Source organism: Gopherus evgoodei, chromosome 9 (genome assembly GCF_007399415.2).
Source record: "Gopherus evgoodei ecotype Sinaloan lineage chromosome 9, rGopEvg1_v1.p, whole genome shotgun sequence".
Classification (NCBI taxonomy): Eukaryota; Metazoa; Chordata; order Testudines; family Testudinidae; genus Gopherus; species Gopherus evgoodei.
In genome coordinates this window covers 107958265-107975195 of record NC_044330.1, presented here as the reverse complement: position 1 = coordinate 107975195, position 16931 = coordinate 107958265, and the positions used below count along the sequence as shown (strand labels likewise).

The 16931-nt window shown below is 53.1% G+C and overlaps 1 protein-coding gene across 1 annotated transcript; it reads left to right on the top strand.

Annotated features, from left to right (window-relative positions):
- The first annotated feature begins 2234 nt into the window (after positions 1-2234).
- LOC115657043 (nascent polypeptide-associated complex subunit alpha, muscle-specific form-like) lies at positions 2235-15753 on the top strand. The gene is made up of 9 exons (XM_030574237.1): positions 2235-3575; positions 10773-10983; positions 11165-11296; positions 11727-11882; positions 12219-12323; positions 13406-13506; positions 14471-14543; positions 14842-14910; positions 15538-15753. The coding sequence occupies exons 1-9, from the start codon at positions 2235-2237 to the stop codon at positions 15588-15590; spliced, it is 2241 nt and encodes a 746-aa protein (XP_030430097.1). The 3' UTR covers positions 15591-15753.
- Positions 15754-16931: the final 1178 nt, after the last annotated feature.

Below are 16931 nucleotides of genomic sequence, written 5' to 3'. Positions count from 1 at the left end.
ACCTCCTGGCACTGGCCAAAGTTCCCATCTACAACACCACAAGGAGGATGCTGGACGAGGGGGTGCTCTGTGACTGTGGGGCCTCTCTTTGTTCCTCCCTGGTCTCATCTCAAATGCACCCAGGTGAGTTTCTCTGGGTGGCTTCCACTGGCTCCCTAGACAGCTTTGAGGAGCAGTGGGTGCTGTCCAGGGTTCTCTGCTCAGTGTCCCCCTGGTTTTGAACTTGTGACCTCCACTCCTGGCCCTATTATTCCTTAGTTGTCCCCCATTTTCAGTTGAGTCCTGGGTCCAGGGGCTCCTCCCTTAAGGCTGGGGGAGGGGCCTTTAGATGAGGGCAGCTGATTTCAATAGGCTAAGCACTCACAGCTGCAATGGAAGTCAAGGGAATGTGAGCTCTGAACGTACCAAGTGCCATTTAAATACTCCGAACTGGGTCCTCATCTCAGGCTGGGCAAGGAAAAGCAGCAGATGCTTTTGACCGGAATCTCTCTCTGCCTCAGTCCCCGCTGCACCCACCCTGTGGGGCACTGTGACTTTGGTCAGGTTTGCTCAGCTCCCAGCTACAGATGGATGCACATGGGCCCTGCACACGCTGCTCTGGCCCCCTGAGTGCCCCGGACACCAGCTATCCATGCATGGCCAGGCCTGGCAGGTAGAATTGCCATTTCAGATTTTGGTGGGGGGATGGAATTTTAACTGTCATTCCAGGGGCAACTTAGGCACTTGAAAACTCTAGATTTTTTTGCAGATAACTTAGAAATTAGCTGATTAGGGCAATGTATCTAATTCCTATATTAGAAAAGAGAATTAAATAAATGTTAGACCCATTCAGCTCTAATACTAATGTTCTCACAGCTTGTGTCAAGTCACTTAAGGAATACGTTAGATTTAAAATTTTAATATATATTCTTACTAAATCTTGAATACAACAATGGAAATACTCTTAGAAAAATCTAGATGACTTTCTATCACGTTTTTGCAGTTTACTAAACCTGTAATAGATCATTTAGCTTTGGAAACATCCTACCAGGGCAAGGCCCCGTGAGTTTATACTGCACTTGCCTGGGGCTCTAGAAGTGTTACCTCACTACAAATAAACTAGAAACTGACCTTACACAGGAGTGAAAGCGACACTTTCAAGTCACTTTCACAGTATTGCCAATCCCAAATGTTAAAAAAATCATGAATCAGGCTCACCAAAAATCATGACATTGGCTTTAAACTCATGAGATTATGTAAAATGTACAAATAATAGATTTGGTGTCCTGCTTTTTGAGCCTTTAGAATGCACTGGGGTCACATTCTGAAGCTTTTTCCATAGCCATGAGTGCTAGAAACTTCATTTTTCTTTAAGAATAGAGGCTGAAATTATCCCAGATCCACCTGACTCCAGGAGCTGGGGCTTTAAGAAAAACAATAATTATCATGTATCAGAGGGGTAGCCGTGTTAGTCTTGATCTGTAAAAGCAGCAAAGAATCCTGTGGCATCTTACAGACTAACAGACGTATTGGAGCATGAACTTTCGTAGGTGAATATGGCATCTGACGAAGTGGGTATTCAGCCACGAAAGCTCATGCTCCAAAACGTGTTAGTCTATAAGGTGCCACAGGATTCCTTGCTGCTTTTCCAATAATTATCATGAGTCATGATAAAAGCATGAGAGTTGGTAACACTCCTTTCACTTCTATTTAAAAGCTAGTTACTTTCCAGAAGACTGTCAGATCATTAATTTAATCACCAGCTCTTTCTTACCTTCGTCACCTCGCCTGTTTGTAAAGAAAATACTGACTCCCTGCCCCAGGGTGACCAGATATCCCGATTTTGGGTCTTTTTCTTATACAGGCACCTATTGCCCCCACCCCTGTTCTGATTTTTCACACTTGCTGTCTGGGCACTGCCCAGGGCACCTGGTTTTCCCCGAGAGCCCAGGCTGGGCCGTGGTTACAACCCCCAGCTCCGCCTGGACGCCCACGCGTGACTGGGGCCCAGCGCGGGGAGACCCCGCCCACTCCCATTGGACAAGGCAGATCCCCATTCCTATTGGTGAGCTATTGGCACGTGCGCAGGAGCGCTGCGCGGTGACTGGCTGAGGGAATAGAGCGCGCTGATTGGTGGCGAGGCGCCCAATAGCCTTGAGCCGCGGCGTACGAAAGCGGGGCCGGCGGAGGGTCCCACATCGCGGGGCGCCGCTCACGCGTGGGGCGGGTTCGCTGGCTCCTGCGCGTGTCGCGGCATGAAGGACCCGCAGCCCGGGGCCGCGCACGCGTGGGGCAGCCCGGGGAGCCCCGCGCGTGGCCCCAGCCCCCGGCATGACGGCGCGGGCGAGGAGGCGGCGGGGCCCTCGCCGGCCGCTGTCCCCGCGTGGGAGGGGCGGGCCCGGACGCAGCGATACCTGAGCCCGGTGTGGGAAGAGGAGCTGGAGCCCGCGGGAGCCGCCCGCGGGAGGAAGCCGGAGGCCCCGTCCCCCGACCCGCTGCAGCAGGCGCGGCTCCGGCTGGGCTGCAGCTCGCCCGGGACCCCGCTCTTCCGGAGCTTCTTCGCCGAGGAGTGTCTGGCCATCGCGCGGCAGCTGCAGCGGCCCGGCCCGGAGCTCGCCGGCATCGAGGCGGAGCCCCTGCCGCTGGAAACCACCTGGGCTGAGGCGCCGCCGCGCTCGGGGCCGGCTGAGCCCGGCCTGGAGCCGCACGTTCCCCAGCTGCGGGGCCGCTGCCGGAGCCCCGGGGCCGGGCCAGACACCGAGCCGGGGGCACTGCTGGGGCTGCAGCCGCTGGCTCCAGATACTCTGAACCTCACGGTTGAGCTGCAGGGTCCCGGTCACAGCGGTGCCTCCCTTAGACAGACAACGTTTGAGGTCTCCGCTGCTGATCAGCTCGGCTCCACCGTGACCCTGCCTGTGGAGAGGGAGCAGCTGGCTGAGCAGTCCCAGGCGGGTGACCCGGAGCGGAGCAGGTCTGCGTATAGAACCCAGGAGCTGGAAATCGTCTCCAATGAAAGCGCCGTTTCCCTAGGCTCCAGCTCCTTTGCGACCTCCACCCCGCTGATGGGGCCAGCCAAGTTCCACTTTGTGACAGGCAGTCCCCTGGGAGATGGCTTGGACCAGAGGGACCCAAACGCCTCCAGGCGTTCAGTGCCGAGAGAGCTCCCCTGCCCCAGCCAGGCTGGCTCCAAGTCTGCGGCCCCCGAGGTAGCCCAGAGCGCCGTGCCCCCGTGCGGGAACCTACCCGAAGGAGAGTCCCGTGACAGGGTCACTCTCAAGCCACCTCCGAAGAGTGCTGCCTTGCCTGGCTCTTCCAGAAGCTACGCCAGTACTGAAGGCCAAGCTGCTATCAAATCACAGCCCCTGGCCTTTACCACCCCAAGAGCAAGTCGGAGTCTGGCCCTCGCTTCCTTTGAGTCTCGGAAAGCTTCTCGGGAGCTGCTGAGAGCAGGCCTGCCTCCAAGGAGCAGAGGCATCGCCTCGGAGGGGAAAGCAACAAGACTGTCTCTGGGTAACTGCCGACCCAGCATGCAGAAAGCAGCTGCCACTGGAAAAACCAGCCAGGGATCCAACGTGGAGATCCAGCCTGCTGCCCAAGTAAGCGGTGGTGGTGGGGTGTGTGCTACAGCTTCCTGCCGACTAGTAATGCCAAGTGCGTCTTCTAAGTGCCCCTGACTTCAGGATCCCCTCGGAGCAGCGTGAGGGAGGGACCAAGGTGCCATTTCAGTTTTGTTTTGTGGGGGCAAATTTAATCCTGATTCCGAGGGCTACTTAGGCACCTGGGAACTCTAGAGTTTGTAGGGGGTTTTGTTTTTTGCAGGTAACAGAAATTAGCTGATAGGAGCACTGTATCTAATCCCCATGTTTTAAAAAAAAATAATAAATATTAGACCCACTCAGCCCTAATACTAACATTCTCACATCTTGTGTCAAGTCATTTGAGACACTGGTTAGGTTTAAAATTGTAATGTATATTCTTTGTTACTGATGCTTAAATACAACAATTGTAGAAAGAAAGTCATCTAGATCTATCACTTTTTTGCAGTTTGTCAAACTTGGAATAGATCATTTAACTCTGGAAACCTACTAGGGCAAGGCCCTGTGAGTTTATACTGCACATGCCTGGGGCTCTAGAGGTGTTACCTCACTACAAATAGACTAGAAACTGATCTTAAACAGGAGTGAAAGTGACACTTTCAAGTCATTTTCACAGTATTGCCAATCCCAAATGGTCAAAATCATGAATCGGGCTCACCAAAATCATGGTTGGCTTTAAACTCATGAGATTATGTACAAATAACAGATCTGGGATTCTTTTTATTTGCCTTCTGCTTTTTTGAGCCCTTACGGTGTACTAGGGTCACATTTTGAAGCTTTGTCCACAGCCACGAGGGCTAGAAATGTTATTTTTCTTTAAGAATGAAGGTGAAATCATCACGTATCCCCTTGACTCCAGGAGCTGGGGCTTTAAGGAAAACAATTATCATGAGACTCATGACAAAAATCATGAGCCTTGGTAACAATTCTACTTTTGTTTAAAGGCTAGTTACTTTCCAGAGGGCTCTTAAGCACATCACTACAGTGATTGAGTTACAGTTCTCACAGCAGAATATTTTAAATCAAATGCCAAGAAAATTCCCCATTTAAAGTTGAGGGAAAAAAATTGAGATTTCTGAGGTACATCAGGGCAACTGCAGGAGGAAAGGAAAATAAACAGGCACAGGAGCTCTGGGCAGCTCTTCGTTTAGAAAGAAGGTTTGAGGGTCAAATCTTCTAGTCCTTAATCCAGTAAAACTTCTATTGCCATCAGTGCCTCTACTCAGACATCTAAACATCAGTGAACATGTGATAACGTGTGGTCATTACTATACACTTCATGCTTAAATATCTGAGCTATCTTATCCAGAGCTACACAGCTTAGATTCATTGGCTCAGGGACTGGATTTTCTGGCATATTGTGAACACTGCTGAGTGCACAGATGGTGTCCAGTGAATAATGCAGATAATGACAATAGTTGTTGGCTTTATGGTGTGGAAGCAGAGACTCTGTGGATGGACTCTGTTCTGGAATTGGCCTGGATATAGCTGAAACTCTCACCATAAACACATTTGATACTCATATGACACTCTGATTCTTTCCTTTTCTCAAACTCAGAGCAAACAATGACTGAACAAAGTGGTTTTCAGTTAAGATGTAAAACTGCACAGCAGCCATTGCTCTAGAACCCAGCCTGGGGCAGAACCTGCCACCTCTTGGGGGTTATATGATCTCTCATCTGACTCTCATTCTCCAGCCTTCCTGATCTCTGCTGCTTTTCACTCTGTCAGACATGACCTCCATCCTGGATCAGTTTTTTGGACTCAGAGCTGGCTGCCTTGGTTTAGCTCCCATCTATTGGAGTCTTTCTTACACACACACACACACACACACACGCCTACAGCAGAGAGCTGCTGGATAGGGAATTAGCCCTGAAAGACCTGGGTTCTGCTCCCCCCATTGACTTCCTATCTGACCCCAGGCCAGTGTTTTAAGGACATTTCTAAGGTTTTTAGTCACCCAGAGATGCTGCTAGGTATCTAGTGGGGTTTGTTCTTTTTGCGGATACAGACTAACACGGCTGCTACTCTGAAACCTGTCATTATGCAAGGCACTGCATTTAGCCGTTTGGAGTGGAAATCCATCAACTCCATGAAAGAACTCATACAGATACAGACAGACATCATCTTCCTTTCCTAATGCAAGCGGATAGACATCATACCAAAAGGACTAAAGGTAAAAAATCCATTACATTCTACATATCACACAGACTATGCTGACAGTTTGTGCCACACACTCTCAAAGAAACTGCAAAACCACCTGATCAACATCCTATATAGCAAACGGGAAGATTAAGACTGAACTCTCAAAACTAGATACACTCATGAAAAACCAACCTTCTACACAAACTTCCTCATGGATGGACTTTACAAAAACTAGACAAGCCATTTACAACACACACTTTGCTTCTCTACAAAAGAAAAAGGATACGAAACTGTCTAAACTGCTACATGCAACAAAGAGCCACAACAATATTGTTAATCTTTCCAGCTATTCTCTTAGCCCAGCAGAAGAATCTGTCCTGTCTCGGGGCCTCTCCTTTTGTCCTTCCAGACCCGCAAACATGATACAGTTCTGCAGTGACCTAGAACCCTACTTTCGCCGTCTCTGACTCAAAGAATACTTACTAACCCACAGAATCCTTCTACCAACACTATAATAAAAAGGATTCTGCATGGTCTCCTCCTGAGGGTTGAAACAACATGGTAGAACAAGAAGCAATGGACTTAAACTGCAGCAAGGGAGATTTAGGTTGGACATTAGGAAAAAGTTCCTAACTGTCAGGGTAGTTAAACACTGGAATAGATTGCCTAGGGAAGTTGTGGAATCTCCATCGCTGGAGATATTTAAGAGTAGGTTAGATAAATGTCTATCAGGGATGGTCTAGACAGTATTTGGTCCTGCCATGAGGGCAGGGGACTGGACTCGATGATCTCTCGAGGTCCCTTCCAGTCCTAGAGTCTGAGTCTATAACAGACTGGACTTCTACATAGATTGCTTCCGTCAACATACACGGGCTGAAATTGTGGAAAAGTGGCATCACTTGCCCCATAACCTGAGCTGTGCTGAACACAATGCCATGAACAACTCTGACATTGTAATCAAACAGGCTGACAAAGGAAGTGCTATCGTCATTATGAATAGGTCGGAATATGAACAAGAGGCTGCTAGGCAGCTCTCTAACTCCACATTCTACAAGCCATTACCCTTTGATCCCACTGAGGGTTACCAAAAGAAACTACACCATCTGCTCAAGAAACTCCCAGAGAAAGCACAGGAACAGATCTGTACAGACACATTCCTAGAACCCCGACCAGGTGTATTCTATTTGCTCCCAAGATCCATAAACCTGGAAATCCTGGATGCCCCATCATCTCAAGCCTTGGCACCTTAACAGCAGGATTGTCTGGCTATGTGGACTCTCTCCTCAGGCCCTATGCTACCAGCACTCCCAGCTATCTTCAAGACACCACTGATGTCCTGAGGAAACTACAATCCATCGGTGATCTTTCAGAAAACACCATCCTGGCCACTATGGATGTGGAAGCCCTCTACGCCAGTATTCAACACACAGATGGATTAAAGCCATCAGGAATAGTCTCCCCGATAACATCACAGCTAACCTAGTGGCAGAACTTTGTGACTTTGTCCTCACCCACAACTATTTCACATTTGGACAATATATACCTTCAAGTCAGCAGCACTGCTATGGGTACCCACATGGCCCCACAGTATGCCAACATCTTTATGGCTGACTTAGAACAATGCTTCCTTAGCTCTCATTCCCTAACACCTCTACTCTACTTGCGCTACGTTGATGACATCTCCATCATCTGGACTCATGGAAAAGAAGCCCTCGAGGAATTCCACCGTGATTTTAACAATTTCCATCCCGCTATCAACCTCAGTCTAGATCAATCCACACAAGCAGTCCATTTCCTAGACGCTACTGTGCTAATAAGCAATGGTCACATAAACACCACCCTATACCGGAAACCCACTGACTGCTATACTTACCTACATGCCTCCAGCTTCCTTCCAGGACACACCACACGATCCATTGTCTACAGCCAAGCTCTAAGATACAACCGTATCTGCTCCAATCCCTCAGACAGAGATAAACACCTACAAGATCTCTATCAAGCATTCTTAAAACTACAATACCCACCTACTGAAGTGAAAAAACAGATTGATGGAACCAGAAGAGTACCCAGAAGCCACCTACTACAGGACAGGCCCAACAAAGAAAATACCAGAATGCCACTAGCCATCAGCTACAGCTCCCAACTAAAACCTCTCCAGCGCATCATCAGAGATCTACAACCTATTCTTAAAGATGATCCCTCACTCTCACAGATCCTGGGAGACAGGCCAGTCCTCACTTATAGACAGCCTCCCAGCCTGAAGCAAATACTCACCAGCAACTACACACCATACAACATGAACACTAACCCAGGAACCTATCCTTGCAACAAAGCCCGATGCCAGCTCTGTCCACATATCTATTCAAGTGACACCATAATAAGACCTAATCACATCAGCCACACCATCAGGGGTTCATTCACCTGCACATCTACCAATGTGATATATGCCATCATGTGCCAGCAATGCCCCTCTGCCATGTACATTGGCCAAACCGGACAGTCTCTTCGCAAAAGAATAAATGGACACAAATCTGACATCAGGAATCATAACATTCAAAAACCGGTGGGAGAACACTTCAACCTCTCTAACCACTCAGTGACAGACTTGAAGGTGGCAATTTTGCAACAGAAAAACTTCAAAAACAGACTCCAAAGAGAGACTGCTGAACTCAAATTAATATGCAAATTAGACACAATTAACTTAGTTTAAACAGAGACTGGGAACGGTTGGGTCATTACACTAGTTGAATCTATTTCCCTATGTTGCACCTTCTATGGGTCATCTCAATTATCACTTCAAAAGGTTTTTTTTTTTCCCCTGCTGACAATAGCTCATCTCAGTTGATTAGACTCTTCCTGTTGGTATGGGTACTTCCCTCTTTTCATGTTCTCTGTGTGTTCCATTCTGTGCATCCAGAAAAGTGAGCTGTAGCTCACGAAAGCTCATGCTGAAATAAGTGTTAGTCTCTAAGGTGCCGCAAGTACTCTTGCTCTTTTTGCAAAATTTCTAAGTGCGTTTTGAAAATCTCACTAGATGCCTAAAAAAACGAGTGCGGTGGCATCTTAAAGACTGATTGATTTGGGCATAAGCTTTTGTGGGTAAAAACCCCACTTCAGCTGTACCTAAATATCTTTGAAAATCTGGCCTTTAGTCTGTGTGTGCCTCAGTGCCCCCTCTGGACAATGGAGATAGAACAAGGCTGTTATCTCCCTGAGGGGCTAGGAGGAGAAATAGGTTAGACCTCGTGAGGCTCTGGCTCGGATACTATGGTGATGAGGCTACATAAGTACCACAAGTAGCATGGGCACTTCTCTATACACTGCTAGCCCTTCCCTGGGTCCGACCCCTTCTTTTCACCAGCACCCCCACATCTCCCCCTTTTCTGAATGTAATGTAGGTTCAGTGCTTTGCTGCATTTTTTTTTCTGAATCCCCTGTTATCTCTGACACAATCCTCCCTCCCTCCCCCCCATTCCTCTTTTACACCTAAACTTCCATACCCTTCATTTAATCACAAGCCTTCCTTATCTTCATCACCCTGCCTCTGTTTGTAAACAAAATGCTGACTCCCTGCCCCAGGGGCATCTCTCTGCAGAACTTACATTTCACACCAAGCCTGTATCTGTGCTGCCACTTTCAGCACTAAAACTTAAGTCATTCAGGGACAAAAGTTTTAGTGCTGAGGCACCAGTATAGGCCACGCTTTTGCTGCTCCCGGCGATAAAGCTCTCAGCCCTCTTTTGGGGTGGTTATTTTGTATGGCCGGTGGGAGAGCTTTTCCCATCCCTCGGCGATAAAGTGTGATTACATTGCCCCCATTGCAGCATGCTGTAAGTGGGCAGTGCAGACATGCCCTAATCCTGTGCTGTAGTTAAGAGCTCTACCTGGGAGCTTGCAGACCTCCTGTATAAAACTCAGAGGGGAGCTCCCACCCTTCCCTGCACCCCTGAATTGGCACCCTCGGGAGGAACATGCCCACCTTTCTGGGAGAATACCTGAACTGAGGGGGGGAGTTAAATTGGGAGCTGGAGAGAAGACACTGAGTCAGGGAGGCTGCTCCTCTCTTGCTCCACCCACCAGCTGGATCCGCTGATTATAGGGAGAATGCAGGTTACCCAATCAGTCCATGGAGGAGCTGGAAGACTCCTTCCCAAGGGATGTCTACCATTGTGCTTAAGAGCATGTCTGCTTGGGGTAGGTAAGGAGCTACTCCATAATTCCTCACAAGGGACTCTCTCACTTTCTGAAGCACGTGTCAGATGGGATGCTGGACCTTGGTCTGTCTATACAGCAGAAGCTGTGCATGGCAGGCCTACCTGAGCTGGATTGAATCTAGGTAGCATGGGTAATGACTGGGTGACATAGGTGCCAGACCTACTACTATTGCGGGGGAGACCTGAAGGCAAAGCAGCCCTGCCCTGGTGGCCCGGGAAGGGTGAATGTGAGGTTAGAGGTGGGGGGCGTTGGCTCATGTTGACCCTTAGAACAGCCTGGTTTGGATCTGTGAACTGGAGGCCCTTGTGGTGGAGCTAGGAGACAGTTGGTTTGAGGAAAGCTGATACAGGTAGGTGGATACTAAGACGGGGGCTATGGGCCTCTCAAAAGCTGGCCTAGGCTTAATCCCTAGATGTGGGCGGTGACTCCACTGTGGAAGCTCCCCATGCAAGGGGAGCCTTGGCAGTCGCACAAGGAGTAGCAGGGTGAGCAGAGGGCCTGGGACTGGCCATCTGCAGGTTCCTAGTGCTTCTCTGGAGGCCTGGTTTATTGCTGTTGTGATGCGATGGTGGCTCCAGAAATGCCATTTCAGAGGGGCTGCTCCTTCTGTGGTGGGGGGCAGGAGTGAGCCACAGACTTCAGGGCAGGGGGTGTTCAGGAGGCAGAGGAGTCCACCAGAGCACCCCCTGGGCTGGCTGCTGTTCTGGAGGTGGGATTGGACAGACTCAGGTTCTAAGCCTGCATCTGAATAGTAGCAAGGGAGGGGGCAGGAGAGGCCTGGCCTGCCTCCCTGCTTGCCCCCAGGGTCTAACCCGTAGCTCATCTGTCTGGCTCTAGCTCCCTGCCAGCGGCACTGTGAAGCGGAGTGCTACAAAGCTACCTTGCAGTGAGAAGTGCCTCTCATCCCTCCAGCCTCCTACCAAAGGCCCAGGACTTAGCAGCAGCAGCAGACCCTTGCTCATGGGATCCCGGGTTTCTGTGTGTCCAGGGATCCTCTGCATGAGCAAAGGGGCTGGAGCTCCTGGAACCAAACTCCCAACTCACCCAGGTGAGCAGACTCAATGGAAGGAGGCCAGTAGTGTTGGGGATGGGATGAGGTGGGAAGGAGGATCTGACCTGTTAGGGAGGCCAGCTGCTGTCTGTGGCAATGCCCTGGCTGGACTTTTCAGCTCCCCTGACTGCCCTCGGGGGCTGTGAAATCCTTGTTCTCCTTTCCTTCTCTTCCCCAGGTGCCAGGCTAAGACTAATGAAGCCCAGACCCAGCAGCATGCAGCACATCAATGGGACCCTGCAGCCAACATGCACTCTTCCCACTGGGCATCAAGGAGCCAGATCCAGCCCCCAGGACAAAGAGACAGAAAGTAACTGCCTGTAATTCTGCTGTGTGCGGAGCAGGGAGCTCCTGTAGTGCTGCAGGCAGGGAGCAGCGTTATGGGGGAGCGCCCCCAACGCTCATCTGGAGAGCAGCATGGGCTGGGAACGGAAGGTGCCTGCTCACGTGTCTTGGGAGTGCTGTGCTGGACCTAGCTCCAGCTCCGTGGTGTTCTGTGAGCTGCCGCAGCCTTGCTGGCCTTACTGTCTGAGCTTTGCGCTTGCTGTGTGGTGGGAGTGCTACGTTCTGGGCAGGGGAGGCTGGGGAGTTCCTTAGCTGGGGCAGAGCGTCAGGAGCATGGCTGAGCTCTGAGGCTGCATACGCACATGCTCCAGTTTCTGGCCATGCTATTCTGGGGCCAGCCCCTCTGCAGCTGGGCTAGGTCTCCTCCAGGCTAACGCTCCTCACCTCCTCAGCAGGTGTTGCCAAACCTGGCTGCAACAAACTGCCTGTTCGAAGGGCTGCCACCACCGCGATTCCTGCCAGGGCTCCCCACTCCCGACTGAGACCAACAGGGAGGACAACAGCCTCCCCCAGAAGGCTCCCTTCCCCCAAGCGAGCTCGCCTAGCTAAAGGTAGGTCTGGGAGGGGAAGGGGATCGAAGTCCTGGTGCATCCCTACTGCAGGCAGGGCTGGTGGACAGAGCTGCAGGGCCAGGTCAGATTATCCATCTCCTCCCCTGTCTTCAGAGAATCGGACTGATTCCTGGGGTGTCGTGTGGACACTGGGCTCCACAAGGGGCTGCAGAGCGGGAAGCAGAAGTGCTATTTTGAGCCTCCTTCCCCAGGGCCCTCCTGGGCTTTCCCAGCCTGGAGCTCCAGTCAATGGCTCCATCATGGAGTCCCCTGGTTAGGGCAGATCCCACTCGCTTGACACTACCTGGGCAGAGGCTGTTACCCTTCGCTTTCTAGACACTAACTCAGCAGCAGTTGCACAAGCCCTGGAGCCCAGTGGAGGCGAAGGAGACACTGAGGACAGACCAGTGCTGGCTGTGGGGGCAGACTGCACCAGTGCAGGTGAGCGAGCGGTTCAGTGGCTTTGGGATGGTTAGCAGTTCAGGGCCTGGGTTCTTGGCAAAGGGAGCAGGAACTCCTGTCGGGGTGGTTCCTTTGCCAGGCCTGCTTGTCCTGGCGCGAAGGCACACCTTCTCCTTCCCCTGGAACTGGGGATTGTCTCGGTCGGGGCCCTGACATGATTAGACAGCACACAAGCCTGGCATCATCGTCAACCCCACCCCTTCAGTGCCGCTGCCCTGGGCCAGCCACTGGGTGCTTAAGGCTCCCACCCGCCTTTGTGGCTCCTGAGATTCTCTGATTTCCTGGCCAGGGCTAAAGGGGAGCGGCAAATGGCACAGTGTTTGGAGCCCATCTCCACAGCCCCTGTAGGCTCCTGGCAGGAAAGTCTGTGCTGAGCTCCGCTCCTGAAGGGGCAGGAAGAGACTGCAAATCTCTGCCAGTAAACAAAGGGAAACTAGCTCCCTGACTAAGCCAGCGGACTGTCCCACGCCCTTGGGGCCAGAGCCTATATCACCCTTTGTGCCGCTGAGCTCAGCAGGGTTGAAGCTGCTGGCTCTTGTCTCGAGATCACTCTGGGGCAGTTGGCAGGGCCTTCCCCAAGGGCTTCAGCTCTGGAGTGATCCCACCCTGTCCATCCAATGCCGTCTCCTCTGGGTGGCAGGGCCTTTCCCACAGCCCATCAGGATAATTCTCTGCTCTGCCAAAGAACTGCACTGATGCTTGGGGCATTGCTATGCTGTTCCCGGTCCTGGGGAGAATTGGACTAGCCTTGGTGAAGGCATTTGGGGCACCTGAACAGTAACCAGTATTAAGACTTGGTCGCCCCTTGGATGCCCATGGGAAATTTGGGGGAAGTTTTAAGTGGTGCAGGTGCAACTTCTTGCCAGTGGAGGGCAGTAGCATCCCAAGAAAATGCCCTGTGCCAGAACAAAGACTTGTCCTGTGCCTGTGAGTAGCAGCTGTTCAGACTGCAGCATGGGGGCAGGGAGCGCCTGGGACCCACCCCGATCCAGGTGCCGGGAGGAGCAGGAGACCGACTGGACCTGGATGGTTCTGCATGATGTCTGAGTCTCTCTTTGCAGGTGGAATGGCCCAGCCTCAGAGAGGTGGGAATTCCCCACCTCCTCTCACTTTCCTCCCTGACTCTGCCCTGGAGAGTGGAGGTGCAGCATCCTCCATGCAGGTAACAGCCGGCTGTCTCCTGGTATCGCACAGCACAGCTCTAGGGTGCGGCGCAGCAGGGCCAGGGGGATGGCGGGATGAAGGAGGTGCTCTGTGGGACTGGGATTGGCCCTGGGATACCTCAGCCTTAAACCCGGGCTCTTCAGGGCAGGGGCTCTGGTGGCTTTCAGCCAGGCGGGGCGTGAATGCAGAGCAGCTCCCAAAGCTGCACCCAGGCAGCAGTGAGCTGAGACTTGGAGGGGAAGACAGAGCTTCAGAGTATTCTCTCTTCTTGAACTCCCACCCTTAGTCGTCCCAGTGCTGCTTTCAGCAGGGCTCCCTACTCCACAGAGCCCTGGAGCTGCGCACTCGTCCTGCTAAAGAAAGCCCTGCCTGGGAGTGGCCTGGATGTGTGAGCTGCTGCTCCCTCTGCTGCCCTGACCTCCCCTGACCAGTCTCCCCAGTGGGAGATGCTGGTGGCCACAGGGGACAGAAATGTCATGGGAACTGGGCACAGGCCATGGAGCTCTGCTGCAAGGAGGTGTGAGCAGCCCTGACTAAGTGCAGGCCCATTGCTTTGACTTGGCTCTGCCCAGACATGTTGTCCTATCCGCATGCAGCAGACGGGCTACAAGCCAAGCAGATGGGAACAGTGTTCTTCTAAACACTTGGGAAGTGCCTGACGCTCTGGTGATGGGGCTGTGTCCGTGCTCTGCCGTCTCCCCTGTGCAATGCCATGTCCACCTCTGGTGCTCAAAGCTCCCACTTCCCAAGGAATTACTTCCAGCGGGCATGTGCCAGCTACAGACTGTCTTGATGCAGTGGGTGGTTCTGGTCCCCTCCTGGGTGGGGCTGGACACCATGGTCCCCCTATGAAACTCTGCTCCAGACCCCTGCAGCATCAAAGTGCACTGGGCAAGGGGCAGCAGAACAGCTTGTATCTTGCTGGCTTCCCTGGTTGGTGGTGAACAGCCTTTCTCTGTCAGCTTCCAGATCAGCTGCTCTCCCAGGAGCTGCAGAGAGTAAGGAGTGAGCTGCAGAGAGTGAAGAATGAGCTTGGTATGTGGGGCAGAAACCCCTCCCCCTCCTAACGGTACCATTCTAGTGCGTAAGCAGGAGCTGGAGCACTGCTGCTGAAGCATGGCCCCTGGGTGGGGTGAGGGGGTGCCCCCTCCAGTTACTGAGAGCCCCAGCGCCCATGCTGCAGTTGGGCACTGAGCCCTTGTGTCCCTGTCCCACGCAGTGGGAACAACCACCAGAATCTCAGGCTCCTTTCCCCTCTGCCCAGCAAGCATCCCTGCCATGCGCTCTGCCAGCAGCTGGCTGGGCACACGCTGAACTCTCCCCTGTTCATCAGCTGCAAGAGATGCCCAATGTGAAGCCTATCGAAGGACGATCTCCTCCCTGGAGGCCCAGCTGAGGGCAGGTAGGTGATCCCCCTCCTCTGACAGTGGCCATGCCCCTGGAAATCCCTCTTGCCAACCCTCCCAAACCCCCTCCTTGCCTGAGGAAAGGTGGCACTGAGCCCAGCGCACGGGGAGAGTTAGACCCACAGTTTCACCCCTTGCCCAGCAGCTAGAGCAGTGTCTGTGGGGTCACCCCACAAGCCCACTGTGGACCAGAGCCTGTGCCCCGGGGCAGGCAGACCATGCACTCCTTTACAGCTCCCAGGGTGAGATGCTGTCCTTAGCCCAATGCCTCCTGCCCCTGCAGAGAGTTGGCTCAGGAGCTGGGAGCATCTTGTCTGGTACCAGCTCCCTGGGCTGGGGGCCCTGGCCTTTCCCTTGCAGGTGGGACAGACTGCGCTGGAGTCTCTGCATCCCTCCTGCTGTGCCCTTCCCATAGGCAAAGAGTGCCACTGGTGAAGACTAGGCCAGGGGTTAAGGGTTCGTGCTACCAGGCAGCTAGCCTGCTTGCCTGTGCCATGATGCCAGCCGTTCTCCCTGCCCAGGCCCTGCTTGTGGCTGCCTCAGAGCCAGATGTGCTCAAGTGACAGGAGTCACTGTCAGTGTCTCTTGTCCTACGATGCCCTTGTTTGTTCCCCCTCCTCCAGGCTCCCTCCCGGAGGGCTGGGACACAAAAGACTGTGCCTTGGAAGGCGAGTGACAGCGAAGCATGGAGGGCCTGTATCTGCCTGTTACAATAGCCTCTCTAGCTGGCTCCTCGGAGGGGTGTGCTGCTCTGTACAGTCTGAAGGAAAACCCTGCAGCCCAGCGCCTGGAGTGAGGGGTGGCTGTTCACACAGACACCTCCAGGGGGGAATTCTTAATTGTGGGTTTTTTAAAACAAAACAGTAAATAAAGTTTTCTCTTCCTTCCCCTGGGTGCTGTGCAGAGCCCTCCTCCTGCTCCCCTTGGTGTGTTACCCCACAGGCTGGGGGGCATGCAGCCTTGCAGGGCCCAGCGCTCCTGGCAAGGCAGCTGGAAAGAGCCCCTCAGGCTAGGCTGCAGCCAGCGCCTAGCACAGGAAGCACCACTCACAAGGGGGCCACGTCCAGCTCCCCAAACTGGGTCCTGTTGTCTTGCCTGTGGTACAGGGGGTCCCAAAGTGCACCTCACCTGTCTGCCCTGGGCACAGCTCCCTTTTCCCAGCTTCCCTCTGAGGCCTTTACAGATGTGAGGCACTCGGCAGCTGAGGCTGGTGGGGCTGGTACCCATGGACTCTGGGGCTGTAGGTCCCTCTGTGGCCCTCACTCACATCACAGCATCTGTTGAGTGGGCAGGGAGTTAGGACAGAGTGGCTCCAGCAGTGCCAGCTGCTTGGGCTTTAAGGAATCCACCTCTGCACTCTGCCTTGAGGGCATCTCTCTCCTAGCCCTGGTTCTGACCCAGCTCGCTAGCACCCGGGGGTGGGGGGGAGGAGAGGCCACAGGCCCCTTCCTTAGTGGCTAGTTCCAAATCACTCACTTCCTCCCCTGTGAGAGGAAATGTCCCAGGGTGGCAGCCAGCATGAGGTCACCACAGCCTCTTCCAAGCCTCCGGCAGCTGAACTGAGAGTGGGCGAAGCCTCTGCCACCAGCTGGTTCCAGCCTTGAGCTCGTGGAGGGAGAGACCACGTGGGGCGGGTGGGAGGGAAGATGTCTTCCCTGCTGGGATTTACGTGTTCCTCTCCAAACTGACTCCTACAGAGGGGCATGCCTAGGCCTCTTGGTAGAGGGATTACTAATCCCTTCCTAAGGGCAGGCAACCAGCCAGCGTGTCTCCTGTAGCATTAGCCTTGGGGCTGGGAAGGGCTCTGCAAGTTGTGCAGGTGGGGGTGGAACCGCTGCTCTGGTGCAAGGCAGTGCCTGGCCTGCAGCCTCCGTTACTGTTCCCTTCCTTCTGAGCTTTGCTTAGACCTCCGTAGGTGCTGCCGCTGCCCCTGGTGCCCAGTTCTGGTTGTCTGGCAGAGGCTGGGCCTAGAAGGGAGCTAGCTAGTTCTGGTTAAAGCCACAGAGGGCAGTGTGAT